This window comes from Schistocerca americana, chromosome 1, assembly GCF_021461395.2.
Source record: "Schistocerca americana isolate TAMUIC-IGC-003095 chromosome 1, iqSchAmer2.1, whole genome shotgun sequence".
NCBI classification, from domain to species: Eukaryota; Metazoa; Arthropoda; class Insecta; order Orthoptera; family Acrididae; genus Schistocerca; species Schistocerca americana.
The window spans coordinates 25722391-25749400 of NC_060119.1; the positions used below are offsets into that span (position 1 = coordinate 25722391).

General features: G+C 41.2%; 1 protein-coding gene across 3 annotated transcripts in view; it reads right to left on the reverse strand.

Moving 5' to 3' along the window:
* LOC124546004 (tight junction protein ZO-1) overlaps positions 1 to 27010 on the reverse strand; it is a 710801-nt gene that overhangs the window by 189606 nt on the left and 494185 nt on the right. For all 3 annotated transcript variants that reach the window (XM_047124988.1, XM_047124979.1, XM_047124983.1), the window contains exon 11: positions 20730 to 20901. In XM_047124988.1, coding sequence (XP_046980944.1) covers positions 20730 to 20901 — 172 coding nt within the window. The remainder of the gene's footprint in view (positions 1 to 20729; positions 20902 to 27010) is intronic.

Sequence of the window (27010 nt, forward strand, 5' to 3'; positions counted from 1 at the left end):
CAAAATCAAACTTGCAAAAGTGCAAAAGAAAAACTATTTGAAAGATTTAGAACTGCTCACGAGAGGCAGTGTATCATCACCGAGGGAAATCTACGAGTCTAGGCCCCCAGAAGTGAAGTGCGATGAACATTACTCATTTCCAGGCTTCTTTGACCTGGATAAATAGATTTGCAAAATTATATAGAAAAGGAAGTTACAAAATTCAAAGCTTACTTCAAGTAAATGTGTAGAGGACTGCGGACAAACTCTCACCTTCTTGTTGTCCCCTAAAATGTTGTGCATGAAGCAAAACAGAGTTCCCTGTGCAGTCAATAAACATTATGACACACAGCAACTCTTAGTGTCTTGGCCAGCTGCACAAGGTTTCTCAGTTGAGGAGCAATGGTGCAAACAGCCCTATCATGGTGGACCCATAAAGTCTCGGTAGGGATAAACTCTGGACAGTTTTGTAGCCAGGGCAGTACTGTAAATTCATCCTAATGTCTTTGAACCTCAGATGTAAACTGAAAGCTGTGTGACGCACTGCATTATCCTGCTAGTAGATGTCGTCATGCCAAGGGACAGGGTTCCTGAGGATAGATGCATACTTGTGTGATCCACTGTGCCTTCCAGAATGACAAAATCATCCAGGGAATGCCACAAAAACACCTCCCAGACCATAATGCTACTTCCTCCAGCCTGTACCCTCACGACAGTTGTTGCAGCGTGTTCGCTGTCAGACATTTCATGTTGTTACACCAGTGGCCATTTGCCACCTGGAAAGACCACTGTTGCTACTCAGTGCATAGCTAGTTGTGGTACTGGCATGCAAATTCCAACTTTCATCACCAATGAACAGCACCTATTGTGGGCTGCCTTGTACACAGAACAGTTTCCAGAATGAGATTTTCACTCTACAGCGGAGTGTACACTGATATGAAACTTCCTGGCAGATTGAAACTGTGTGTCGGACCGAGACTCGAACTCGGGACCTTTGCCTTTCGCGGGCAAGTGCTCTACTGTCTGGGCTACCCGAGCACGACTCGGCCCCGTCCTCACAGGTTTACTTCCGCCAGTACCTCGTCTCCTACTTTCCAAATTTCACAGAAGCTCCCCTGTGAACCTTGCAGAACTGGAAAGTAGGAGACGAGGTACTGGCGGAAGTAAAGCTGGGAGGACGGGGCGTGAGTCATGTTTGGGTAGCTCAGTAAGTAGAGCACTTGCCCGCGAAAGGCAAAGCCCCGAGTTCGAGTCTCGGTCCAGCACACAGTTTTAATCTGCCAGGAAGTTTCATATCGGCACACACTCCACTGCAGAGTGAAAATCTCACTCTAGAAACATCCCCCATGCTGTGGCTTAAGCCATGTCTCTGCAATATCCTTTCTTCTGGGAGTGCTAGTTCTGCAAGGTTCGCAGGAGAGCTCCTGTGAAGTTTGGAATGTAGGAGACGAGGTACTGGCGGAAGCTGTGAGGACGGGGTGTGAGTCGTGCTTGGGTAGCTCAGATGGTAGAGCACTTGTCCGCAAAAGGCAAAGGTTCCGAGTTTGAGTCTCGGTCCAGCACACAGTTTTAATCTGCCAGGAAGTTTACACAGAACAGTCTCGGCGGAGACACTGTTGGTAGTCCTTTGGTTCATCTGGGAGGTCACTGAACAACAGCTGCCCATTTATTTGGCTGTCCATATCTCCACAGCTGTTATTCACCGCTGCCATCTAGGGCCCACGGTGAACTACAGTTGCCTTGGTGCCATTTTGCCATGCACGGTATGTTTTAACCACAGCAGCACACGAACAGTTTACAAACGTAGCCATTTTGAAAGTCTTACACCCTTGGCCCGAAAGCCAATGATGATGACATTTCTGACGTCAGATCGATCATTCCATTTCCACAGAACAACAATGACTGTATTGCTTTTCATATCCCCCCTAATACGCTTTATATACCCTCCACTCTAGTACTGCCACCCGCTGTCTGTGAATGGTTATTGCTCCTTGACCTTGAACATAGGTGGTGGTCACATTAATACACTGGACCAGGCCTTCAGGAACTTCACGGCAAATTAAGGCAAGAAAAAAAAAAAAAAAAAGACTGCTTAGCTGCAAAAATGTTGTAATCGATGCAGCAGAATCTGGAGAAATGGGAGAGAATAATTTTCAGTACTATGTACGAAATGTGTTCTTATTAGTTGCAGAATATAATTCACTGTTGGACTCTTCGTGAGGACATAATGATACCTCTGTCTTTAGGAGGACAACGAAGAGACTGTTATAATGTAATGTGGATTCCACCCGAAACTAACAATGTGATTTAGCCCCTCAATAAAGGCATATTTCAACAGTGTAAAGCATTTTTCAGAAAATTGTCAAACAATATAATTTCTGATAGCTCTTTGTCATTTCAGGTTTATCAATGCGACACTATTACTAGACTACAGTCATTTGCTATTGTCAGTTTGCATCATCATGTTTTACGAATTTGATCAAGTATGTCTGATATGCAGCACAATATGTGGAACAATGGCTATGACCATTTCTTACTCCATTCTAGCTCTGTCTAAATAAAGCTAGTAATTACTGTGAAGTGCTCAAATGCATTTATCTTTCTTTTATCAGGTGTGCCTTGGGTAAGGAAAATGCTTACTTTTTGTCATCCAATACACACTTCACATTTCTGTGATGATTATAAGCAACAAACAAGGAACAGTCTCATTGATAGTAAAATGTACATAACTGAAAAATTCTCATAAGATCTGTGTGACAGTAATTTTTATAAAATACTGATTTTGTTTCCTGTCCCAGTCACTTGCATAAAAATTACATCTGTGACAGTTCAGCAGTCAATATGAAATACAAATTATTAAAAAAAATTAATAATTTCAGTCATTTTACAAATAAGTGCTTAAAATTCATTTGTGTGCACTTTGAACTTCGCACATGTGCTGCTATGTTCTCTTGTCACAGCTGTGTCTGCTTACTCGGCAGATCTTGCAGTATGGAGGAAGGTCTGCACAAACTTCTGTTATAACTGGTTCTTCATGCAGAAAAACTAAGTAACTCCCTCCCTCCCCACGTACATTAGCAGTTAAAACCTTTGTTGTTAAATTTGTCTTTCACTTTTAATACAAGTAGTGACAAAGACAAATATCTTCACTTTCATTACATTTAAACCACTGTGCTACTTAGTAATGCACACACAGACACAAACAAATCATATATATAAGGGCACTAAACTGACTTGTTCCATGTCTTTTCAATACAATTTGGACAAATGATGCACAGAACAAGGAACTAACTATCACACCGCAATAGCAACTGCAGTGTCATTAGCAAAGTGCTTTCTGTAGTTCACTGTAATGTGTTTCAGACAGTAAACAAGTATGTGGCCCACCATAGAGACTGTCTGTGCTTCCTACTTGGAGATGCAGTTTCATTTTCAGTTTTGTGGAATATTTATTGCTCCTCAATATCAGTAAGTACTCTGTATGAAGCTGACATAGAGATCCCATTTCCCTTGTTTGTAGTGCTAGACATGGGAGATTGGCATTTATCCTCCGAGCCTCACATTACTCACATGAACAGAGCTTACTTCTTCCAATCTTCATGGATACTTTTCATAATAGTAGACAACATGTTGAAAGAACTCGTCCATCTCTGTACATTCAGAATTTTAGTGAAATTGCTCGAGTAAAAATGATATCTACATGCATTCATCTAGCACTAACACTTTCAAATAACAACATATCACTGATGTGGTTGCAAGAGGATGCACTTTCAAGATATTATGGGGAACATTTTGTGATCTATCCAAAGCAGTGGACGTGTAAGTTGTTATATTATTTTGGAAAGTTAAATTCTATGGAAACAATCACATAAAAAGCATATGGTATCTCCAACATCTAATTTAATGTGTAACCAACTATAAAGTTGGTTGATCTGGGGGTGGGGATCTAACAGAGAGGTCATCGGTACCATCGAGTTAGGAGAGGATGGGGAAGGAAGTTGGCTGTGCCCTTTCAAAGAAACCATCCCGACATTTGCCTGAAGCGATTTAGGAAAATAATGGAAAACCTAAATCAGGGTGGCCAGATGCAGGTTTGAGCCGTCAACCTCCCAAATGCAAGTCCAGTGTGCTAACCATTGCGTCATCTGGCTCAGTTAAATAAAATAAAAATTGTTTTCTGGGTTACTTTCAAACTTGAAAAATTCAGAATTATAATGATGGACAGAGTAAAGTTCACAGTTTGTTATTAGAAAACTAAAAATAGATATCTCAAAATTTTAAGACAAAAATAATGAGTCATTATTGGAGACCTAGATGGTGTATCTTCCAGAGGATAGTTCAAACACCTCAGAAAAGTGGACAAAAGTATCATACAAAAAAAGTAGGCAAAATGTGAAAAAATGGAAATATAGTGAATGATAATTATCGTCAAGTACTTTCTAGTATGGATTGTGGGAAAGCAGTGAACAGATGGTAAGAGTGCAAAAGGTACAAACACGACAAGACAATCCAATGTGTATTCTTCTTTCTCTTTTGCCTTTGTCCTGCTTCTACACGGGGTTGGTATTATTATCTATTGTAACTGGAATGGTTAACTTGAAAGGGAGGGGGGGGGGGGGGGGGGGGGGCAGACTGCCCTTCCTGTTGTTGCTACCCCATTACCCCTCAGGAGAGAATACGTGTACTCCAACTGCCTATGTGTATTGTTATCCATGTGAAAGTGTGCAAACATTTTCAACATGTCTGGGCAACTGCCTAAAAACCACATGCAGGCTGGTTGGAACACAAGCCCTCATCATCATGCCAACAGGCAGATTTGATCTGGGATCAGGAACCTGTCCAAAAAATAATAAACACTATATGAATGTGAAAATTAATGATTTACCAAATCACAATATCCCAATGCTCGATGTGATTATGTGGAAACACTTGACTCTGCATTATAACTGCTTTACAGCCAATTAACTTGTTTGTAATCCTAACAAAACCCAATAACTTCTGTTAGGTGTTTCTTAGAATATGTAAAATAAATGTATCAAACAATGGAAACTCCAGGTTGGAATGTAACAATACCAGAGAAGGAACGTTGCTACTCACCATATAGCAGAGATGCTGAGTCATGATAGGCACAACAAAAAGATTCACACAATTATAGCTTCGGCCATTAAGTCCTTTGTCAGCAGTAGACACATATACACACACGCGCACACACACACTCACGCAAACACAACTTGCATACTCATCTGCAGTCTCAGAGAACAGAAACCACACTCCGGGCAGCAGCACCAGTGCATGATGGGAGTGGCGACTGGGTGGGGGTAAGGAGGAGGCTGGGGCGGGGAGGGGGAGGGGTAGTATGGTGGGACTGGTGGACAGTGAAGTGTTGCAGTTTATACAGAGGGCAGGAGAGAAGGTGCAGAAGGGGAGGGGGTAAGTAGAGCAGGAAGCAGAGAAATAAAAAGAAATTAAAAGACTGGGTGTTGCGGTGAATTGATGGCAGTGTAGTGCTGGAATGGGAACAGGGAGGGGTCTGGATGGGTGAGGACAGTGACTAACGAAGGTTGAGGTCACAAGTGTTACGGGAACGTAGGATGTATTGCAGGGAAAGTTCCCACCTGCACAATTAAGAAAAGCTGGTGTTGGTGGGAAGGATCCATATGGCACAGGCTGTGAAGCAGTCACTGAGATGAGGGATATCATGTTTGGCAGCGTGTTCAGCAACAGGGTGGCCCATTTGTTTTTTGGCCACAGTTTGTTGGTGGCCGTTCATGCAGACAGACAGCTTGTTGGTTGTCATGCCTACATAGAATGCAGCACAGTGGTTGCATCTTAGCTTGTAAATCACGACTGGTTTCACAGGTAGCCCTGCCTTTGATGGGAGAGGTGATATTAGTGACCATACTGGAGTAGGTGCTGGTAGGAGGATGTATGGGACAGGTCTTTCATCTAGGTCTACTACAGGGGAATGAGCCGTGAGGTACGGGGTTGGGAGCAGGAGTTGTATAAGGATGGACGAGTATATTGTGCAGGTTCAGTGGACGGCAGAATACCACGGTAGGAGGGGTGGGAAAGATAGTGGGTAGGACATTCCTCATTTCAGGGCACGACGAGAGGTAATCGAAACCCTCGCGGAGAATGTAATTCAGTTGCTCCAGTCCCAGATCGTACTGAGTTACGAGAAGAATGCTCCTCTGTGGCTGGGCTGTAGGACTTAGGGAGGTGGTGGGAGACTGGAAAGATAAGGCACGGGAGATTTGTTTTTGTACAAGGATGTACCAAATGAGTTTTCACCTTCCACTATCGTCGTCTTCCTCAGACTTCACCTCTCCCCTCCCCTCCCTCCCCCCCCCCCCCCCCACTTGTGCAACCATTTAGTCCTTTTCGTACTTTTAGCACGTATTTGGGTGTATTTTTGCATAATTCTTCAGATGTAATTCTACTTTCTTATGTAATTTTTCACATTGTTTGCAGCACCATGGATCCTTGTTCCTTCCATCTGTGTCAATACAGAAAAGTTTCCTGATCTCTAGCCAGATCCCAGTCCCTCATACTGTTCCTGCGTTGATGCTTGGCTCACGAAATCCCCCCAAATGGCTTTACCATCAAATTACCAATCTCTGGTTGCCACCCCTCCTTCCAAAATGACCTCCACCCGTTCAGATTCTGCCAATCCTTAGCCCTCACCAACATACTCCTGCAAAACCACATCAATCAAGCCGAATCCTCCTTGCAGTACCTTCTCTCCATCCGCAAAATTCTCCTGCTATGTAATCGCAAATTCCTGGAACCCATAACACATTGAAACACTTGCCCTGCAGGAACTTGGGCAATGTGCAGAATGCCACCTCAAAAAGCTCTCCATCCTACTCACTTCCTATTCCTGCCTCAGAGTACCACTGTCCACCACTTCTACAACAACCTCCAAACCTCCCCCACACCCCCTCACAGCTGACGAACCCTGTCTCGCAGACCTACTACACGAACTCCACCCTCCAAAACTCCCTCCCACCACCACACAGAACCCAAAACCTAAACAGACCCACCACAGAGTTATCAACCTTTCCTCCAGAAGTCTTAGTCCCACAGAAATATCAGTCCTTTCCAAAGGCCTCACTTTTCGTCCCACTCCCAAATCCAACCATGCAGGACTAGTCAAAGACCTCTCCATCTCCTGGTCTCTACAGTGGAAACACTTTTTCACCACCAACCCGACCAATCAGACTCAACCAAATACCAATACTGAACCTTGCCTAACACAGTTCACTCCTCCATCCAACCATCATCCACCTCCACTGCCTCCAAACCAACCCCTGTTAACTTTCCAGAATTTCTTAACCTCGAACCTTGCCTCACCATCACTCCCCAAATCCCTCAACATGCAAACTAACCTTACATCCACAGAAATAACTGCATTCCACCATCTAAAAACTGATCCTGACCTTATAATCCTACCTGCAGACAAAGGGTCCACCACCGTTGCTTTTAACGGCAAGGATTACGTGGCAGAAGGACTCCAGCAGCTCTCAGATACTTCACCTACAAACCATGCCACAGTGACCCCATTCCAGTAATCCAGCAGGATCTCCAGTCACTACTCAAATCCTTTGGCCCATCCCAGAACCTCTCTCCAGAGTCCATCTGTCTACTTACCCGTACCACTCCCCGCACTCCCACCTTCTACATGCTTCCTAAGTCCATAAACCCAACTACCCAGAACGCCCCATTGTGGCCAGTTACTGTGTCCCCACTGAGAGAATCTCAGCTCTCATAGACCAACACCTTGAACCTATTACCCGGAACCTATTCTCCTATATAAAAGATACCAACCATTTCCTCGACTGACTCTCCACACTTCCTGTCCCTTTACCACACGGTGCCCTGCCCATCACTATTGATGCGACCTCCCTGTACACTAACATTCCTAATGCCCATGGCCTTACTGCTATTGAACACTATCTTTCTTTCCAGACGCCCTATGGATTCCAGACCAACAACCTCCTTCCTAGTCTCCATGACCAACTATATCCTCACCCACAATTACTTCTCCTTTGAAGGCATTACCTACAAACAAATCTACGGTACGGCTATGGTCACCCGCATGGCACCATCCAATGCTAACCTATTCATGGGCCATCTAGAGGAATCCTTCCTAAAAATCCAGAATCCTAAACCCCTCACCTGGTTAGGATTCACTGAGGACATCTTTGCTATCTGGATTGAAGGTGAGGACACCTTATTCACATTCCTCGAGAACCTCAACAACTTCTCCCCCATTTGCTTCACCTGGTCCTACTCAGCTCAACAAGCCACCTTCCTAGAAGTTGACCTCTACCTCAGAGATGGCTACTTCAGTACCTCTGTCCATATCAAACCTACTAACCACCAGCAATACCTCCACTTCGACAGCTGCCACCCATTCCATACCAAGAAGTCCCTACTGTACAGCCTAGCCTCCCATCATTGTAGCATCTGCAGTGATGAGCAGTCCCTCTCAAAATATACCGAGGGTGTCACTGAAGCCTTCACTGACCGTAATTATCCTCCCAGCCTTGTACAAAAACAAATCTCCCGTGCCTTGCCTTTCCAATCTCTCACCACCTCCCAAAGTCCCACAGTCTGGCCACAGAGGACCATTCCCCTTGTAACTCAGTACCATCTGGGACTGGAGCAACTGAATTACATTCTCCACCAGGGTTTCGATTACCTCTTGTTGTGCCCTGAAATGTCCTATCCACTATCCTTCCCACCCCTCCTACTGTGGTATTCCGCCATCCACCAAACGGACACAATATACTCGTCCATCCTTACACAACCCCTGCTCCCAATCCCTTACCTCGTGGCTCATACCCCCGTAATAGACCTAGATGCAAGACCTGTCCCACACATCCTCCTACCACCATCTGCTCCAGTCCGGTCACTAACATCATCTATCCCATCAAAGGCAGGGCTATCTGTGAAACCTGTGAGGTGATTTACAAGCTAAGCTAGATAAGATAAGATAAGATACTTTATTGTCACATAACATGTTTTTATACAATCATTCGATTGAGAACATTGGTGACTCATCAGTCTTTAACCTAAGTTGTTACAGTATTTTATATACTACAGGAAATATGTAATACATACATTGCTTATTATAATAAAAATACAACATTATATTTTAAATCTTTTCGTTACTCATCGAATCATTACCATAACCTTCACACACCTATATGAAGCATGGATGTACTGAATGGAATACAAACCACCATTCAAACTATAATTCTATTTATAAACATGAATATACAGTTAACGTGTATACACTAATCTCTAAAATAGCACAAGTCTTCCAGGAGACATCATGTGCTTACAAGAGCCTTATAATAGAGGTGGGCAACTAACATGTCTACCAAAACATGCTACCACAATAACAGGCAGCAATGACTGTAAGGCTGCAATAGTAACTTAAAAATAGAACTTATAACATAATTAAGGTAACAGAGTTACGCAATCAACATTTAGTTACGACAGAGATAACTAATGGGAACCTTACATGGACATCCATGTACACCCAATACAACGATCAAGTACAACCATATGCAGACCACATCAGAAAGCTAGCAATGTATGCCACAGGCAAAAAATTAGTGATAAGTGCTGACATGAATTCCAGAATGACCCTCTGGAACTCAGACATAACACATGAAAGATGACGCATAATTACTGACGTAATATAAGAAACACAATTACATGTAATGAACACAGAGGGACCTATACCAACATATGCAGGGTTCAATGGTATGAGCAGTAATATTGACATTACACTAGCAAATAATGCAGCAATGGCACACTAACAAACTGGACCATACACAGCAATATAATGAGTAGGGACAACAATGTCACAACATACACAAGAACTCACACTCAGAACACAATGATCAAATCAAGCACCAGACACTTATTGCCTCACAATGCAGAATGGAACAAATTAATGGAAATTATCCAACAATACAATCCAGAAAACATTAGTGGAGGGATCAATTACAGAGCGCACAAGCAGCTAACACTGGTAATACAAGATTCTCACAACACATCAATATCAATGGCACAGAACACAAAAAGCTCACCAATAACTTGGACAACGAACTCCCTAGACACAAACAAGATGCCACATACAAACGAAAATTATATTAAAGGGAAATAATAGATACTGACAGAGAAGATAAGAAAACCCCACTAGTTCTGGAAAAGCTAAGGCAGAAATCATGGTACGATGACAATACACCAGAGTTTCTGCTGTATAAACTACTCACTTATGATGTCATCAATACAGACACACCATCTCATACAACACTATGAGAAAACCTACACACACTATACAACACCACAACTGCCGTCTGTCCTTCTGCACAATAAGAGGTTGCGCTGCCAATCTCAGAGCTCAAAAACAAGAAAGCACCTGGACCAGATGGTATCCATTAGCACCACTGATCACGCCATTCCTAACAACGTTACTGAACGATGCATTATGGCTGGAGAGGGAACCTACAGTATGGAAAACCTCCAAAGCAGTCATTATTAAGATCCTTCAGATCCAAAGACTTACAGGCCAATATGCCTTGTAAACATCTGAGCAAAGTTTCAGGAGAAACCACTGTGTAACTGCTTGCAAACACACAGAGCTCTCAGTGGTAGAGCCAACAACAGTTCAGCTTCAGAACAGGCAAATCAATACATGATGCCATCAACCAGGCCCTTCACATAATTCATACTACAACACAGAAATACACCATTGCAATAAACATTGACATTGCCGGAACATTCGATAACCTCTGGTGGCCAGCAATGTTTTAAAGTTTAAGACATCTAAAGGTACTACAATCACTGTACAACAGTTTCCTAGACTACTGTAAAGACTGAGTAGTCAAATGGCAGATGGACAGCTGGAAAGCAATTAAAAGAATTACCAAAGGCTGTCCTCAAGGGTCAATCTGCAGTCCCATCTTCTGGGACATAACAATCAAACACTTCCTGCAACTTCTAGATGGAGATGACAGGCTAGATGGAATTGTCTCCCATGCAGACGACCTATTAGTTGTAGTCACTGCAAACAACAGAGCCCAGCTAGAAGAGAAAGCCATCTACAAAAAATTACACAATGGTGTCACAATAACAAAATCAGGATCTCCAAAAACAAAACAACACACACATTAGTGAAAGGATCACTCCAAAGTAATTCTTCAGCTACAATTATGGAAACAAGCATCAAATGAGCACATGTTACACACGATCATGGGGTACACATAGATGAGAAATTGAATTTCCACGAACATGTAAGGATAACAACAGACAAAGCAGAAAAAATACTACATAAACTGGAGAAGCTAAATTCAAAAGAGTACAGGCTACCTCTACCAGTCATAAGGACATACCACTATGCACTCTTTGAATCAGTAATTAGCTTCACAGCTAGCACGTGTGCACACACGGTCATCAACAAAGCATCAGTCACATGAAGGTAAAGAAGTGTCCTACTAAGGCTATCTGGAGCCTTCAGCACTACCTCCATGGATGCACTGTGAGTGGTGCTCGGAATATGCCCCATAGATATCACAATCAAATACAGAGCTGGAAGGTAGTAGTTAAAGATGGAGAGACTAGATAATGTACATGCAATAACTGGTGTACCGATACAGATGACATGTCACCTCAAAGTTGGCATTTGGATACATGGCAAGGTAAGTGGGATGTAAGTGATATGAGGCATAGACTTCCTCCCTGACATAAGGGAACAGTTGAGAATGAAACATATCGATCCCAACTGCGGTATGGTACATTTCTTAACCGGACATGGACCTCATCCCACGCAGTTAAACCGCGTGAGCCTGAGGCAGACACCTACATGCACATGCAGCGACGCAGGTTCCCCATAACACACTGTCTTCTTCTGCAGGCAATATGTGAACAACAGAAATACACTACACTTTGAATACACAGAAACAAACACACATATATTCATAGCAAAAAGGGATGAAGAACAATGGGCACAATTAATTGCATTGACAAACATTCAACACATGACAACAAACAACACACGACGAGAACCTGCAGACACAGCATAAAATAAATGCCTACATGCAACATTAGAGCAATTTCCAGAAGGTGGACAGCAATACCCACAATGATAGCAGAAACAGTGACAGTGAAGAGGAACAGAGGAGGAAGATGAGATGTGACAGTAAATAAACATAAGGTGCTGGCAATCTAGCTAAGAAATCAGCAAATTCTGTACATAGATTAGCACTTAATACATAAGTTTAGTAATACATAGGATTAGCAATTTCTCTACTACTAACCAACTCACATATATTTTTATTTTATTTATTTATTTATTTATTTTTTGGGGTGGGGTGCCTGGAGGTCAACAGCTCGAAGAAACCATTCTGAGGTATTCACCATCACTCACAATCGGTGATGGCACTAACAAATCTCTCCTCTATCCTATCATCTTCTTATATTCCTCACAATAAACAACAAAGTTTTATTTATATTTCAACCTTAAATTATTGATATTTTGAAAAGTATTGTTCTTTGTAAATGTTATAATTAAAAACAAAAGAATATAAAACTGCAAAAAAATGAAAAACGAAAACTATAAGATGTATGATCTTCTTTTAAAACATCAGGTAACATGTCTACAACTGCGTAATAAATAGATAAATAATACACTACAGGTGGCAGAACCCGACTTAGTGTTGATTTTCACTTTCGTTCCAGTGTTGCCAGAACCTGGCCAAGTGCCAAATAAACTCCTGATTGAGTTTAATACCAACAGTACAACAACCAGATTCCAGGTTGTCACATGAGCAGTAGTTTTTTCGACTAACCAGAAAATCTATCAGCATTTGGGTTCCACAGGTCTGCAGCTGCCACAGCAGCAGGTTATTTCACACATCAAGTAAAAGATTCCCTTGAGAGGGCAAACTACTGTACGGGCAAAATACAGGGTGACAATTATTGAAGTATATGAAATAAAATCGTCATAACTTTTGAGCGGTTTGCCTGTGCGTCTAGTATTTGTGAAGGCCTGCTATGTGAGCAATAATAGCTCAACAGTGCAGCTCAAAGGAAGTTTGCAACTGAGTTCAAGCTGAAGATAGCAAGTCCAAGTGTGCTAACAATCAAGAATTCGATCTGCGAGTCTGAGAGAATGGGAAGTGTTTGCGATGATAGTGTTGGAAATGTCAATTCAAAAAGGGTTAAAACACCTGAAAACATCAAGAAGACAAGCACTGTGTTTCAAACCAGCCCCAGGAAATCAATGAGATGAGCTGCACAACATCTGGGAATCAACTGGGAGACACTGTGACAAATTGTTATTGAAGACCTGCATCTCTTCCCATACAAAATTCAAACCCATCAGCCATTAAGCCCTAGGTCCATGGAACAGCAGTTGTGTTTCGCCAACACTATTGTTCACAGAGTTGAGAATGGAACTTTGATGTGAACATAGTTTGGTTTACCGACAAAGGCCACTTTCATTTGAATGGGTTTGTCAACAAGCAAAGTTGGCATATTTAGGGGACTGAGAATCCATGTTTTGCGATCAAGAAGTCTCTTCATTCTCAATGGGTGACTGTGTGGTGTGTAATGTCCAGTCACGGAATAATTGGTGCAATATTCCTTGATGGCACGGTGACTACTGAACAGTACATGAGGGTTTTGGAAGATGACTTTATCTCCATTATCCAAAGTGACCCTGATTCATGCACGACAGAGCTCGACCCCATGAAAGCAGGAGAGTATTTGATGTCCTGGAGGAGCACTTTGGGGCCGCTTTCTGGCTCTGGGGTACCCAGAGGACACTGGCGTTGGAATCGACTGGCTGCCATATTCTCTGGATATGAACACTTGCGACTACATTTTGTGGGGCTATATTAAAGAGAAGGTGTACACCAATAACACCAAACCCATTGCTGAGCTGCAAACTAGCCATTCAGGAGGTCATCGACAGCATCGATATTCCTACACTTCAGCGAGGCACGCTGAATTTTGCTATTCATCTGTGCCACACCATTGCCAAGGATGGCAGGCATATCAAACATGTCATAACCTAAATCCGAATATCTGTAGTGATGTTTACGTGTTGAATAAATTGTGTGCATGCCGTTGATTCTAACTTTATGTCTTTTTCATATATTTCAACAACTGTCACCCTGTACGACAACATGGAATGCCAAGTCACTCTGCTGGCTGTAACTTTGCTGTTGCTTGTAAACATTTTTGGTTTACACATTTTCACTACATTTGGACGATGTGAACCTGATGTCAAGCTTGGTACCATTCAAGGATTTAGAATCATTATTAGAGAATTATCAACATTAATTACAATGAATGTTTGGTAGGGCCAAAGACTTTGAAGCTCACATTTCACTTAAGTAGTTTGGAGCACTTAAATTTTATCATGCAATATGAGATGCAGTAAAGGGGGAATCAGTGTGATTACAAGATACAGAGGGTAATTGCACCAATTTCCGTTAGTCAGTGGATAACTCCCATGGTCACCGCAAAGAAAACAAACCCGTGCATCAGAACTAGCGGTGATTTTAATTCCATGATTAACCTCCATGATTAACCCACAAAGTGAGATTCACATTTAACCAATCCCTCAGCCTGAGGAATGTTTAAGCAAAACATTTTCCAAAGATTGACTTGAAGCATGCACACTTGCAGCTGCATCTAGATGCACACACACGTAAAATCTTGGTAATAAACATGCTTTTTGGAATGCATCAATACAAAATATTATAATTTGCGGTCATCTCAACATGAGAAATTTTCCAAAGATATCCAGAGCAATTAACTCAGGTTACTCCAAAGTGTATTAACTATTTGGATGGTGGCAGCTACCACAGCAGAACAAATGAAAAACTTGCAAACAATGTTTCAACGATTGCTAGACCAATTGGCTCCACTGTGACCTGGAGAAACACGAGTTATTTGCATCATTAGTATTTGGTGGATATATATGTTAAACAGCAAAGGAAGCACGCTGATAGCAGAGCATGTTGATGCTATCAAAACCCTACTAGTTCCAAAATACTTAAAGCAACTGCAATCTTTTCTGGGGAGTGAACTACTATGCATAATTCATTCCCCAAGGAGCTCATCTCATACATTCATTGAACCACTTGAGGAAAAGAGCATTCCATTCACTTGGTCTCATGAGTGGCACACAGCAAACTTCCAATTGGAAAAAAAGAAGAAGAAAAGCACAGAAGTCAGATCTGCAATTAGTGAAGGTCACACAGGAGAAGGTTCTGATCCCTGCAACCAACGCATCAGTGTACGAGACTGGAGCCATCTCATGACATAAGAATGCTGATGGTACAGAGCACCCAATAGATTTTGCATCTATGACACTCTCACAGGCACAGCAGAATTATTCACAAATAGAGAAGGAGGTGTTGGCAATTGCATATGGTTTTAAAAAAGTCCACATTTTTCATATGGGAATAAGTTCTAGTTACTCACAGATCACAAACCCCTCAAATCACCTCCCACACAGAATGGTGCAGCCATTGCAATGTTGGGCTTTACCCTTGAGCAATTATCATTATGACATTCATTTTAATCCCACTGCAAAAATGCCAATGCATAACTCATTATCATGCCTCCCCATTTCCACAACATTGAGTTTGACTGCAAGGAAGCAGTATGTATTGCCCAACACCAGATTGTGCTCCACCCTGCAAGATTTCCAAATCACAGCTTCCAAAGTAGTGGCTACTACGCAGCACCCCCTCATGTGTACAGCCGTGATGGTGGTGGTGCAGAACTGTTGGTCAGTGTGTCTCTGAAAAGGTTCACACTTAACAATATTAAGTCGCCAGTCGCCACTCCCATCATGCACTGCTTGCAGCGTGGTTTCAGTTGCCTAAGACTGCAGTCGTGTGTCTGAGTTGTGTCTGCGTGCACCTGTGTGTGTGTGTGTGTGTGTGTGTGTGTGTGTGTGTGTGTGTGTGTGTGTACGTCCATTGTTGATGAAGGCCTCAGTGGCCGAAGCTTTATTTGTGACAGTCTTCTTGTTGTACCAATCTGCGACTCAGCATCTCCACTATGTGATGACAATATTGTTACATTCCATCCAGGATTTTCCATTGTTTGTGATTAAGATTCAGACTTAGTAACACAAAATCATATTTCTGTGAAACAGAGGCTTAACAATTCTTTAGGTGTAGCATTGTTTCCTACAGAGGATGCTGAAATTCCATGTCCATATCCTTCAGTTGCCACATACATCCCACTCGAGGGTGTCGAAGACGAAAGCCTTAGCTTGCTCCCACATTTAATGGCCAGGGTAAGCAGCACAATTGAGCACACATTGTATGACACACGTACACATGTAATTGAGCATCCACAGCAAAAAGCTTCCTCCCCCTCTCCTGGCCCCAGCCTGAGCACCTTTCGGAGAGGGTGCACACTGATTCTGGTGGCCCTTTAGAGGGTGGATGCATTCCCTAATTTTCGTTTGTGGTGCAAGTCACTTCTACAACTGCACGCTCTACAATCAGAGCACTATTTATCTTTTTTTTGCCATGGATGGAATACCTCACACTTTATTATTTCACAACAGACTCCAGTTCATTTCAACAGACTCTGAGGTATTCTGCCGATGCAATGAAATATGGTGCCTGACCACATCCCCTTTATACATGGCATCAAACTTGGCAGCAGAGTGTATGGTCAAAACCTTCCAGATCCAAATGTGGAAAGCACGGTCAGTGCTCAAGAATCCCTAGCAAAGTTTTTTGCCACACCCCTGTACACCAATCGACAGACAAAGCCCGGCTGAGGTACTGCAAAGGCACTGGCTGCACACACTCTCAGATCTGCCACAACCTGCAGCGTGACTCTCTGAGCCCAAGTTACACATCCAGCTACAAGCAGAGTGTCAATGTGTGGGGTTACACATTCAGCCAGAAGTCGTATCAAGCACTGGCCATCATTCTCAGCCATAGTAAAGGGTGCCAGATGCTCCTCTGTCTCTGGAATCAGCCACCACTTTTACCACACAGGAGATATCCTCACTCCTCTAGCCACAACAGGGGCTTCCGGCCCCATAACTTTCAATGACCAAGCTTTTAAGAATTCCCCACAGACTGCAAGTGCTCCTAGGTTCACACCTTACTACAGTCACTGAGCTATTACAACATTACAATCAGGGCCCATTGTCATCACTAGTGGCAAAAGGAGCGGCATAGGATTGACAACTCATCAAGGTCGGATCACTTTCTCTGACACTGCAATCACTGGCAGTCTCAGTACCTTGGCAGCAATCACAACAACAAATAGACCATCAGCACATGGCCACAATGTTCATGGGAATAGAAATCCCAGATTTTGAGATGCAACTGGAGCCACAGACAGGGCTACCAGTACAGCGCTCCCCCTCTCCCTGGCAAGCAGAACATTTTGGGCTCTCCACGTCTGTTAAAGGGTGGGAGGTATTTAGTACTGTTGCCAGACTCTCATTTCCTTATCGAAACGAACGCACCAACATCAATGTGAGTTGCTCAATTTCACGGTCACACTGCAGACAGCAGAGACTTTGCATCAGCTGGCAAGACCCTCTGGTGGCTTTAGGAAGGAGAAAAGTACACACATTTCCCTGATCTGTGTTGTGTCAATATGTCTGAAGCTTACCAATCACTGACAGTAATTTTTGCATATAGTTACTACTTGATTGCTCTCAGTTATTTCCTTGAATTCATATTGTGGTTTTGTTCATACACTACTAACAATTCTTGGTTTCCATGTTTTGTACTACTCTCAGTTTCTTCTTTTAGATTTTCGTACCATTCTTGCTGTCATCCATTCGGTGCTCTCTGCCACTCACAGCTTCCTCAGAAACCAATTGGTAGCCTTCCACATCTGCATTACTAAATTTACTCGAAAACTGACATCACCACTGAAAAGGCAATGAACAATTTTCCTTCAATGTCTGAAGAGTTAACAAAATAACACAGAAGAATTAGATACTGGACAACAAATGTGGTAAGATATAGAACTTTGCTGCCTGGATAAGGAGAAATTTTAAATAAGTAAGAAACATGTAGCATACAGTGAAATTAATAGACTGATACCTCTCATGCCTAAACAATTCTCTTCTCTGATTTTAAATTTTAAAATACATAAATAAATCCTTTCCAAATTCATACAATGTTAACAGGGGTTTATTCACCTTTGGAACATTTGCATTGCTCCTGTTTCATGACACTTTGGAATCATGACACTTTGGAAGCTGCACCATCAGCTTTGAAAGACAAATATTCATTCACATAAGATGTTTCACCTCAATAGCTTCTGTATGCTAGAAAATTACATTATATTATCTGCGACACCTACTGCATAATTTTTGTTTCCTGCTGATCTGGATATCATACATAGCACCATTCCAGAATTAGCTCTTGGACAGAAGGCCAAACTAAGCACAGATCCATATCCAGTGGTGACTGATGTTTAGTGCTACAGCAAACTACAGAGGTCACATTCAGTCTCACGGCAGGTGGCTATCGAAAACTAACCCCTGCTTGAAAAGTTCACAACAATACGTGTTCACAATTACTACATTACCATTCTACCATGTCATTTTCAGTTTTGCATACAGAAGTTCTCCCTACTGTGTTTTTTCTTTCTTTCTTCTTTTCTGTGCTAAAGCTGAAATGTATGCAAGTGTAAAGAAAATCAAATATTTTTTTAATGCTGTAGCCATGTAGAACAAAATAAAACAGTTTACAGATGAGTAAAATCAAAAGGGTGTTTTTTGGATTACATGATCATGTTACAAAAGTATGGAATTAATGCATATTTGAAAACAAAGCATTATGTAACTTGGGGAAGACAGCTTATGTAAACACTACAATGGATGTAAGATATAGGCAGCAGGCTTGTGTTATTATTATTTACACAAGCAGCAGCAAAACAGCTGCCACTACTAATACTGCCGAAAGCAACAGGAAATACGGTATTACTAGCACTGTCAGGACAATTTCTGGTGTCCCCACTAGTTAAAAATAGGAAATAACAATCTCGGTATTTTTAACTGCAAAACAAATTACACTCTCAAAGAGAACTGACCTTTTCTAGGACATTTCAATAAACTGATCCCATAGCCAGTATAGGTACGTGGTATGATGTCTATGAGTCCGCAGCAAAAACAGAAATGATAGTAGTTTAATGAATTTGCTTTCTTCAGTGTACAGTAGTTGACAAAGTTATGAATTTAAAGAACAATGACATACATAAAAACACAGTTACAGGAATTATAAGTACAGACATAGAAAGGAGAAAAAGGTACAGAATTGTGGTCTAAGAAACACAATGTACACACCCCACAACATGAAAGCATGTACAAAAGAAAACAAAATCAAGAGTAATGGATAAATTGCCATGAAACAAGATTCATATATCATATATATAAATTTACAATATGGTGGAGAAAAAGAAATTATTTTTTTCTTTGGAGGGAAAGGGGATATGGAGGGAGAGGGAGAGGGGTCAAGTAACATGGGGAGCAGCTCATATACAACACAGAGTACAGTTGCAATATTATGAAAAGGATAGTTGTTACTCACCCTATAGTGGAGATGCTGAGTCGCAGATAGGCACAACAAAAAAACTGTTGGAGAGTGAGATTTTGGCCAACAAGGTCTTTGTCGAAAATAGACAACACACACACACACACACGCACATATGTATGTGCAAATGCAACTTTCACATATATGACCACAGACTCTGGCAGCTGAAGCCAGACTCTCTTTGACTAATCTTTACCTCTAGCATGCAAATTCAAATATATCTGGATGAACCTGACAGTCATTTTAACCTGTCACAGTTACAGTGAAAGATGCGCAAGAAAATCAGCCATGCCCTTCTCAAAAGAGCCATTGCCTAAACAAAGGCAACCGCAGGAAACCTAAATCCTCATGGCCAACTGGAATATATGGGTTGTTTGTCTCTCAAATGAAAGCCCACTGTCTGAAGCACAATGCTGCTTCATTTGGTATCACATACTGTAACGTAAATTTTGGTAACATAGTTAGTGGAACATCAAATGATCCAATGTACATGCATAGAATGTACAAATTTTCCACATCAGTGTTACTCATCATGTTTCTGAACGATGTGGACTCACCAGTGTGTCATCTATTCTCTCCAAATCCCACTATGGTGTGCATGAGGATTGGTCCAGGTTGGTTGAACATGCAGTACGAGCTTCTTGACACTGACCAGTGGTCATGAGAGACAGTCCACACTGCACACAATAGTGCTGACATTTTTAACCTCACAAGCCATATAAAATACACACTAGCTGCAGAGGACCTGGTATATGAGATTTTCACAACTAACTTTCATTCTGTGCTTGTTTATAATAATTCGGATCACTCCTCGCAGCTACCTATCCCAAGGATTGCTCTCTATTTGCAGCAATATTGAGGACTACACTCACACAACACAGGACTTGATCTTATGACTTTTTTAAAAATTTGTTTGGACACATATGTGAACAGTTCACCAAATTTTGCTGTTAACACTTCCAGAAATTCTTCTGCAACTCCCCCTAAATGTTACAATTGTTATACTGACATTGTTCATCACTTCAGCCTCAAATGTATTCTGATTGCTAGCTCACCTGGTGTACAATAACACCTAAAACATGTTCCTATTGTCATTCAATTCTATAAATAAACTTAGAAGTGTAAACTTACGAGGTGATGTAAACTTGTCCGGAAAATCTTTAAGTAGTTTCTCTCGGGCAATATCAGCCACTGGACCAAAGAGAACAACTGGGCGCACAAAGCCCGGATGCCTGAGCACGACTCTTTCATAAGCTGGAAATTTGCTTATGCTATCAGCAAACACAACATCATCCCAGTGGTCCTGAAAGAAACAGTCATAACATCTGTTACACAAATGAATTACTAAGAACAGAGTTAAAAATATATGTGAATTAACTGTTCATAACAAAACAAGACTCCTGCTCAATGACTGAGGTCACAGACACAGGGCTCTCCAGGACAGCAACCAGCTACTAGCCTCATTCTTCCATGTGGCGCACATTAAAATCTGACAAGTAGTTACTCTGATGAGTATTAAAAAGTTTCTGGCTCAAGATGCTGGAGTTGGCAGTCACGTGTGCGTGAGGCATGTTTGGTTGTGTGTACTAATGGTGTGTGTGTCTCTTTTACTGACACGACAAGATCAGGACAAGTGAAACTCAAAAGGAAAGTAAATAGAAATAGAGAAGAAATTACAAGATATAACATAGGAAACCTGGTGAAAGTAGATATAAAAGAAAATTTTACAAAAGAAATTAAAAGCAATCTAACAAAACCGAGACTGACCAATGCAGAACCACAGGATGTCGAAAGCAGATGGAGACACCTGAAGGGCTGTATTCAAGAAGCAGCTTCCAAAATCATAGGTGAAAGAAAACGACCTAATAAAATTTGGTTTAACACAAAGTGTCAAGAAAAAGTGCTGGAAAGAAGAAATGTGAAGAATGTATGGATTAAAGAAAGGGACAATATGACATTGAAGGAAAGATACTATAAACTCTGCCAAGAAACGCAAAGAACCCTAAGACAAGAGAAAAGGGAATACTATAACAATATGATCAGAGAAGCAGAGGATGATTTCCAAGATCACAGGACAAGGCAGATGTATCAATATATAAAAAAATCCTTTGGTAAATTCAATAAAAGGGAACAGTTTATAAAGGATCAGTATGGGAAAATATTGACCAACAAAAGTGACATACAAAACAGATGGAAGACATACTTTTCACAACTTCTCAACTGCAATGACCCATACTATTACTTTAAATTGGAAGAACCTGATACAGCTGATACAGTTACAACCCCATCAGTAAATGAAATACAGCAAGCAATAAAGAAACAAAAGAATAACAAGACTCGTGGCGAGGACAAGATATACGCTGAGTTATTACAGAAGGGAGGCCCACGACTGGAATTAGAAATACAGGCGTTAATAGAAACAATTTGGGAGACAGAAACCATTCCTGCAGATTGGAAAACTGCAATTGTGTGCCCCATATTTAAGAAGAATGACCCACTAGTTTGTGATAACTACAAAGGAATTGCCTTACTGGATGTCACCTACAAAATCTTATCGAGCTGCCTATTAAACAGGCTGATACCAATAACAGAAGAATTGACTGGGGACTACAAATGCGGTTTCCGCAGAAACAGATCCACATTAGATCACTTATTTACCCTAAGACAAGTAACTGACAAGGCGTGGGAATGTAGATGTCCACATATTATTCATAGATTTTAAAAAGGCCTATGATAGCATACACCAACACACACTCCTAAATATAATGAAGGAATTTAAAATACCATCAAAATTAATCAGATTAGTTAAAATGTGTACAGATGAAACTTTATGTCGCTTAAAGAGACCGACAGGAGAAACTGAAAATTTTAAGGCGTACACTGGACTGAGACAAGGGGATGCCATTTCACCTATTTTATTTAACCTTGTCCTAAGAGAAGATTGACAGGGAATTTTCTAAAACCAGTCCACAAGGGATCCAGCTGCAGGATGTGAACATTACAAGACTTGCCTATGCAAATGATGTAGCACTAATAAGTAGTTCCAAAAGAGAATTAATCAGAATGATGCAAAATTACTACAAAATTGCTGAGAAAACAGGATTACATGTTAATGAAGAAAAGACAGAATACCTGCCCATAAGTAAGAAAGCCAGAAAAGATGCACCTCTGACTGTAGATGGATTCAATTTGAAGACTTTTGACCACTTCAAGCACCTAGGAAGTCTTTTTAGTAATAACAGCAGAACAGATATAGAAATAGATGCCTGTTTATCAACAGCACAAGACACTTTTTAGTTTCATCAAAATTCTAAGAAAAAGATCACTCAGCAGTAACTTCAAAATCCACTTACATCAATCAACCATTATAACTGTGATGTTATATGGATGTGAAACATTAATATTTAGAAAGAAAGATGAAGAAAAACTGTTAATATTCGAAATAAAAGTACAAAGGAAAATTTTTGGACCTGTATACAAAGAAAATAACATGGAATGGAGTATAAGAAGAAATGAAGAATTAACAGGGCTGTACAAACACCGTAACATCGTTGAAGTGCTCAAGAGGAGAAGGTTGAATTGGGCAGGCCATATAGCAAGAATGACAGAGAACAGACTACCTAGAATGGCATTCAGCAGAACAATAGATGGAACGAGAGGAAGAGGGAGACCCAGAATCAGATGGCAGGATAACAATTGGGAGGACACAACTAGGATGAACAGCAACAGTAACTGGACAAACAGCGCATTAGACAGGCAGAAATGGAAGAGGCTCGTAGAGCAGGCATATGGTCGATAAGGCCCTTGCCACATGTAAAGGAAGGATAAACAAATATAATTTTATACACTATGTCTTTTGAAACAAAATCAATTGTTTCTAATAATAAATTTAATTGCTAACAGTCAAAAATCACAAAATGCATTACTGGTTTTAGTTTATTTAATCACCTTCAGAGAGTGTTCAGCTGCTAAAAACATTTGTCACATGAGATAAATAACAGCCGACATCAAAATCTACAGACCACATCAAAATCTACATCTATACTCTGCAAATCCCTGGCAAGTACATGACACAAGGCACTTCCTATTCTATCAGTTATTGGAATTTGTTCCTGTTCTATTCAATAATGCAGATAGAATGACTGTTTAAACACCTTTGTTTGCACTACAATTTATCCAATCTTGTTATAATGTATGAAGTTGTAGTATATTATTTTTTTTGGTCATCAGTCTACTGACTGGTTTGATGCGGCCCGCCACAAATTCCTTTCCTGTGCTAACCTCTTCATCTCAGAGTAGCACTTGCAACCTACATCCTCAATTATTTGCTTGACGTATTCCAATCTCTGTCTTCCTCTACAGTTTTTGCCCACTACAACTTCCTCTAGTACCATGGAAGTCATTCCCTCATGTGTTAGCAGATGTCCTATCATCCTGTCCCTTCTCCTTATCAGTGTTTTCCACATATTCCTTTCCTCTCCGATTCTGCGTAGAACCTCCTCATTCCTTACCTTATCAGTCCACCTAATTTTCAACATTCGTCTATAGCATCACATCTCAAATGCTTCGATTCTCTTCTCTTCCGGTTTTCCCACAGTCCATATTTCACTACCATACAATGCTGTACTCCAGACGTACATCCTCAGAAATTTCTTCCTCAAATTAAGGCCGGTATTTGATATTAGTAGACTTCTCTTGGCCAGAAATGCCTTTTTTGCCATAGCGAGTCTGCTTTTGATGTCCTCCTTGCTCCGTCCATCATTGGTTATTTTACTGCCTAGGTAGCAGAATTCCTTAACTTCATTGACTTCGTGACCATCAATCCTGATGTTAAGTTTCTCACTGTTCTCATTTCTACTACTTCTCATTACCTTCGTCTTTCTCCAATTTACTCTCAAACCATACTGTGTACTCGTTAGACTGTTCATTCCGTTCAGCAGATCATTTAATTCTTCTTCACTTTCACTCAGGATAGCAATGTCATCAGCGAATCATATCATTGATATCCTTTCACCTTGTATTTTAATTCCACTCCTGAACCTTTCTTTTATTTCCATCATTGCTTCCTCGATGTACATATTGAAGAGTAGGGGCAAAAGGCTACAGCCTTGTCTTACACCCTTCTTAATACGAGCACTTCGTTCTTGATCGTCCACTCTTATTATTCCCTCTTGGTTGTTGTACATATTGTATATGACCCGTCTCTCCCTATAGCTTACCCCAATTCTTTTCAGAATCTCGAACAGCTTGCACCTTTTGATATTGTCGAACGCTTTTTCCAGGTCGACAAATCCTATGAAAGTGTCTTGATTTTTCTTTAGCCTTGCTTCCATTATTAGCCGTAACGTCAGAATTGCCTCTCTCGTCCCTTTACTTTTCCTAAAGCCAAACTGATCGTCACCTAGCGCATTCTCAATTTTCTTTTCCATTCTTCTGTATATTATTCTTGTAAGCAGCTTCGATGCATGAGCTGTTAAGCTGATTGTGCGATAATTCTCGCACTAGTCAGTTCTCGCCGTCTTCAGAATTGTGTGGATGATGCTTTTCCGAAAGTCAGATGGTATGTTGCCAGACTCATATATTCTACACACCAATGTGAATAGTCGTTTTGTTGCCACTTCCCCCAATGATATTATAGAGTCATCATTAAAACTGATTCTTGAAATCTGTATGTAGGTTTTCTTGGAATAGTTTATGACTATCTCCAAGCGTTTGCCAGTTTCTTTGGCATCTCCATGACACTTTCACATGGGCCAAACAAACCTGTGACTATTCATTCTGCCCTTCTACGTTTCCGTTCATTATCACCTGTTAGTTCTATCTGGTGTGGCTCCCATACACTTGAGTAGTAGTCTAGCATGGGTCACAAGAGTGTTTTGGAACACTTATTACATTTACCTACTATTCTACCAATGAACTAAATTCTGGCACCTCTTTTACCTATGGCGAATGTGGTGTCATCGCCAGACACCACACTTGCTAGGTGGTAGCCTTTAAATCGGCCGCTGTCCGTTAGTATACGTCGGACCCTCGTGTCGCCACTGTCAGTGATTGCAGACCGAGCGCCGCCACACGGCAGGTCTAGAGAGACTTCCTAGCACTCGCCCCAGTTGTACAACCAACTTTGCTAGCAATGGTTCACTGACAAAATACTCTCTCATTTGCTGAGGCAATAGTTTAGCATAGCCTTCGTAGACTGATTGCACTTCCCCAGTACTCTACCAATAAACCGAAGTCTACCACCTGCTTTACTCACAAATGAACCTGTGTAATCATTCCATTTCATATCCCTACAAAGAGTTACACCTACGTATTTGTATGAGTTGGCCAATTGCAACAGTGACTCATTGATGTTACAGTCATAGGATACTGCAATTTTTCATTTCGGGAAGTGCAAAATTTACATTTCTGAACATTTAGAGCAAGTAGCCAATCTCTACACCAAGATCCGACTCAATATTTATGCAGCTTCTTCCAGACAGTATTTCATTATAGATAACTGCATCAGCAGCAAAAAGCCTGATTTTGCTATTAATATTGTTGGCTAGGTCATTAATTAACAAAGTGAAGAGCAACCGCCCCAACACACTTCTGTAGGGCACACCCAAAGTTACTCTCCATCCAAGACTACATGCTGTACTAAAAAGTCCTCAATTCAGTCACAAATTTCACTTGATACCCCATATCATCATACTTTTGGCAATAAGCATAGGTGTGGTACTGAGTGAAATGCTTTTCGGAAATCCAGAAATACTGCATCTACCTGGTTTACCTGATCCAAAGCTTTCAGTATGTCATGTGAGAAAAGTAGGAGTTGGGTTTCACATGATCGATGTTTGCGAAATCCACGCTGGTTGGCACTGAGGAGTTCATTCAGTTCAAGATATCTCATTATATTTGAACTCAGAATATGTTCTAAGATTCTACAACAAATCAATGTCAAGTATATTGGACGATAGACGGGTGCGACCTGTACCTCTTTCCAAGAATTAGGCATGACTTTTTTGTTCGAGGAATCTATGATAGATTATATACTGAAGAGCCAAAGAAACTGGTATAGGAATGTGCATTCAAATCAGAGATATGTAGACAGGCAGAATATGGTGCTGTGGTCAGCAATGCCTACAACAAGTGTCTGGTGTAGTTGTTAAGACCAGTTACTGCTGCTACAATCACAGGTTATCAAGTCTTAAGAGTGTTTGAATGTGGTGTTATAGTCACTGCATGAGCGATGGGTTAAGCATCTCCAAGGTAGAAATGAAGTGGGGATTTTCCCGTATGACCATTTCACAAGTGTACCACGAATATCAGGAATCTGGGAAAATATCAAATCTCTCTGACATCGCTGCGGCCGGAAAAAGATTCTTCAAGAATGAGACTAATAAAGACAGAAGTGCAAACCTTCCACAATT